Raw genomic sequence first — 4,694 nt, forward strand, 5'->3', positions numbered from 1 at the left:
TGACAACTTATGTATGTTTTGTTGGCTTTTATGTGTTTGTTCTACAATCTCAGTGATAAATGCATGTTTATCACTTAGCAAAAGGACAAACTCAAATCTCAGTATTTGCTGTAGCTGCTTCCTTCTGCCTATATTTAATTGATAGGTTGTGGATAGAGAATAAAACTGTCTGAAACTTAGGAATTAGGCTTTAGTTGCTTTTTGCTTAAGCAAATTAAATAAACAGCTTTCTGAACACTGTAACCATCCCCTGTTTTTTCTCCCCCCCCCAGAAAATGGCTGTTCCACCTGCTTATGCTGATCTGGGCAAGTCTGCCAGAGATGTGTTCACCAAAGGATATGGTAAATAAAGCCAAAATAAGTTTCATCTTTCTCTGATTCTTGAAACTGTTACGGTTTTGTTACTTTTCTCTGATAAATATTCCACTAATTTCCATTAGAATCCAGAGTTCCCTATATCCTAGCTTCACATTGCCATGGCTGCCTGCAAAGGGAGGTGACTTATTCTTGCTTGCACAAAAATCTTCATGTTCCCTGTGGGTCTGTTGTCTGCTTTGAGAGCAAACGGGGTGCTGTATTTTGACTGTTTCCATCCATCATGAATAGGACCATTGATGTCAGTAATTTCCTAGTGAAAAAACTGCTGCTCAGTATGAATGAAGGCATTCTTACCTAGGCTGCTCCTGGTGCTGTCGCAGGGCAGCAGGGCTGGTGCAGGCAGTGCTGTCTGAAGGCAGTGTGAGCTGTGTAAGCTGCTGCCTTACAACCTGGGATTCAGCATCTGTACCCATGTTGTGGTTTTTGTTTTATTTTGATAGTTCACAGCAGATTTAGAGAGGAGCTTTGAGGAGTAAATCAGACGTGCTTTTCAAATTAACTTGCATATAATTCATGTTTTTCTTCATCTTCTAGGTTTTGGGTTAATAAAACTTGATTTGAAAACAAAATCTGAGAATGGACTGGTGAGTGTGGGCAGGGACTGAAATCCCAAACGTGGCAGTGTTCCTATGTTTGCCCTTTTTAAAAATAGAAATGTCTCCCTTGCTCTCCCCATATCAGCTTTCAGATACTATAGCCCTGCAAGTTACCATGCCATTATGGTGCAGTTCTGTGCAGGACCTGGAGCAGGTGCTGCAGGGATGTGCTGCTCTTCTTAGCACACACTTAACACATACAGTGGCAATGAAATCGTGTGTTGGAGCTGATCTTTAGAGCATCTCTGTGAAGTACTTGCAGCTTTGTGTGCCCGTTCACAGGTACAGCTCACACACTGAGCTCTCAGGCCGGCTGCTAATGCTGTGTTATACTGATGCTAAGAGTCTTCTCCTCTCTGCCCCACGTCCTTCAGCAGCAGTGCTTCTTTCCCCTGACGTTTCTGCGGGCATGTTGATATTAATGACTTGCAAACATGTTCTTAAGTCTTTGAGAAAGATGCAGATCTTATTGTCCCAAATTACGATGGCTAATAACTCTACAAGGATCAGTAATCGCATGAGTACAAAAACCAGAGTGATGCATATAACTTTCTTTTTCCTCTTCAGGAATTTACAAGCTCAGGTTCAGCAAACTCAGAAACGAGCAAAGTCAGTGGTAGCTTGGAAACCAAATACAGATGGGTGGAATATGGACTGATGTTCACAGAGAAGTGGAACACTGACAACACGCTGGGAACTGAGATCACTCTTGAAGATCAGGTAACTTTTGGCTTAAAACGTGCAGCTTCCAGATTCATTGTGACAATGTCTGATTAGAAATCCAACCAGTGAATTTCTTTTCTGTTCAGCTTGCACGTGGCCTGAAGCTGACTTTTGACTCCTCCTTCTCACCTAACACTGGGTAAGATGTTAGTAAGCTTCAGAGACACACACACACAAAAAGCTTTTTTTGGTTCTGTTTTAGTCTTCCAAAATACTGTCGTCTTTACTCTTTCTGTTGACCTAAGACATCAAGGCATTTAATAGTCTGCCTATGCACAATGAAATCTTGTATATTTAACTTGTATATTTCAAGTCTCGCCTGGACGCCTACCTGTGCGACCTGGTGTAGGGAACCTGCTTTGGCAGGAGGGTTGGTCTCGATGATCTCTAGAGGTCCCTTCCAACCCCTACAATTCTGTGTGATTCTGTAACTCTTGTAATGAACAGTCGCTCTCTAAACCTAACTTTGAAATGCAGTAACTTGGAAATTACAGTCAGAATCAGAAGGAAAGGTTTTCTTTCTGCCCCTGTTGCTTACTTCTGGCCATGTCAGAAAATGAGTGCTTCGTTCCTGCCTGAATAAAAATGCCAGACAAATCAGCAGCAGTAATGCAAAGCTTAACAAGCTCCACAAGCCAGTTGGCCGTGGCTCTAATGGGTCGACACAGTAATTGGGCTCTTTTCCCAAGCTGAATTTGTTATCTGAGTTCCTGCTGGCTGCAGAGTGCCGTGGTGCTGGACCCTGCGATTGGATGTCATAGTTATGTGGGCCAGGGGGATTAAGCAGCAGCTGTAGGGCTGTATGTTGGTTTATTTTTTTTTTCTTCCCCTTTTGATTATCTTTTTGCAATCAGTGCTGCCAGTGAGCCAAAATGGTCTGTTCTGAGCTGCTCAGAGCTGCAGTGGCTGCAGTCCCAATGGAGGCTTCATCCTGCCTGAAATGTCATGTTCCCCACTGCCAACTGCTTGCTGCCCATTCTTTATTCTGAATTAACTAGGTGTTTTTGCATTTGTCAACCAGAACAGTCTCCAGTTTTTGTTGATAATTATTTCTTAGCTTCTGCAGTAATTGCAGGCAAGCTAATGCTAGCATTTCTGGGACTCCTGCTCTTCATAAATTCCTGAGTCAGAAATAATGATTATTATAATAGAGAGCAATCTCTATACAGGTCTGATACAGCGTGTGTTTTGCAGATCTTGGTGGCCCCTTCTGCTAGCTGAAGTGGGCAGTTGATTAGAAATTTCTTATCAGCCTTACTTTTCTGAAAGGATTTCAGTAAATCATAGAATCATAGAATCACCAAGGTTGGAAAAGACCTAAAAGATCATCCAGTCCAACCGTTTGATTTGGTCAAAGAAAGAAGAGACATGAAAAAAGAAAAGCAAACAAAACAACCAACAAAACAGCCTTAAAGAAGAGCAGCTGAATGTTACTCCTGCAGTGTGAGGATCTGCTCCATTGATGTAAGCTGTCATGAGGACACACGAGCAAGCACTGTCCTGGCCAATGGTCTCAAAGAAGGAAGTGACTTGGGAAATTTTATTTCTGCAATTAGCTTTCTTATGGCTGTAAGCATGGAGTGCTATAACGCATCATAAGGAGGAAAGGGGGCTGTCAGAGCCACTGAAGCAGCCTGCTTCCTTAGCAGCTGAGACCTTCCCCTGGGAAGCTGGAGGCCAAAAAGTGGTTTGTTGTTGTCTGTCAGAATAAATGAAATTATGCAGTAACCAGGATTGCCTAAAAACTGTTTGTCTGGGACAAAAGGTGAACTGCTTTTGTCTGCGGCAAACCTGTGAACTGTTAGTTTCTGTGATTCCCTTGTCAGTCCTAAGCTACTGAGAAATCAGTTTGTGGTGAGGATTTGTTTTTGTCACCTCAAGTCTGGCAAATTGTGCTGCTGCTCAGCAGAACGCAGCTCAGAAGGGCTTAGAAAAGCACCGCAGTGCCTGTGATTGCATGTACTTATCTGGAGATGAATGCATTTTTTTCAAATGTGAAATCTAAGGAGGTGATGTATCGGGACTCTCCAGGTTTGTATACTTTGTCTTCACAATCTGTTACATGGAGTTAAAGTAACTGATTTGATTGAATTATCACCTGAGAGTGCCTTTCCAAGGATGTGAGATTGTTTCCTTTTGCTTTAGGAAAAAGAGTGCTAAAATTAAGACAGGATACAAAAGGGAACACATCAACATGGGCTGCGACATGGATTTTGATATCGCCGGTCCTTCGATACGTGGAGCCCTGGTGCTTGGCTACGAGGGCTGGTTGGCAGGTTACCAAATGACTTTTGAGACAGCAAAGTCCAGAGTAACCCAGAGCAATTTTGCTGTTGGCTACAAGACTGATGAGTTCCAGCTTCACACTAATGTGTAAGTATTGGAGGATGGGCATTAAAAAGAATTTAAGAGGATTTTGATGCTTCCAGAACAGTGATGGGGCAGAGTTTCAAAACTGGAAAAGAGGGAGAAGTGGCTCTGACATTGCTTCTTCATTTGGGATGGCAAGCTGAGTTTTGCAGTTGCGTTAGCTTTCCACATGTATGTGGGTGCATCCATAGACCATCCTTCTGACATACAATGACTTCTGAAATCTCTTGGTGAAATCATAAAACAAATGGGTTTGAAAAATATTGTTCATGAATGTTGAAGTAAAAGCAGTGCCTCCCTTTTGCACACGTAAAAATTGAACAAACTGCAGTGGTTTGATCTGTAGAAGGAGTTTAATCAGAAGATGACAGTAACAGACAAAGGGGATCCAGTGGAAGAGATATGGACTGGTTTAGTTTCAAGATTGGAAGGGATATGATTGAAAAGTTTGCTTTAGTATTGCAACTCCTCAACTCCTAATCTGTATACACAAGCATTTGTGTTTTCTGAATGTCTGTGCAGAGAGAAACCAGGATTAACTTCCTCAAAAACGTAATTTTTGTGCCTTCTGTTCCTCTTAAAAAAGCAAGTAATGTCTTTAGTAAGAGAGGCTTTTTTTTTTTTTTT

General features: G+C 42.1%; 1 protein-coding gene across 1 annotated transcript; it reads left to right on the plus strand.

The window, feature by feature from the left end:
- The first annotated feature begins 249 nt into the window (after nucleotides 1-249).
- On the plus strand, nucleotides 250-4,089 carry VDAC1 (voltage dependent anion channel 1). The gene is made up of 5 exons (XM_010719266.3): nucleotides 250-342; nucleotides 913-962; nucleotides 1,542-1,694; nucleotides 1,784-1,836; nucleotides 3,843-4,089. Exons 1-5 carry the CDS (start codon nucleotides 276-278, stop codon nucleotides 4,072-4,074), a joined length of 555 nt encoding a protein of 184 aa, XP_010717568.1. The 5' UTR covers nucleotides 250-275; the 3' UTR covers nucleotides 4,075-4,089.
- Nucleotides 4,090-4,694: the final 605 nt, after the last annotated feature.

This window comes from Meleagris gallopavo, chromosome 15 (genome assembly GCF_000146605.3).
Source record: "Meleagris gallopavo isolate NT-WF06-2002-E0010 breed Aviagen turkey brand Nicholas breeding stock chromosome 15, Turkey_5.1, whole genome shotgun sequence".
Taxonomy (NCBI): Eukaryota; Metazoa; Chordata; class Aves; order Galliformes; family Phasianidae; genus Meleagris; species Meleagris gallopavo.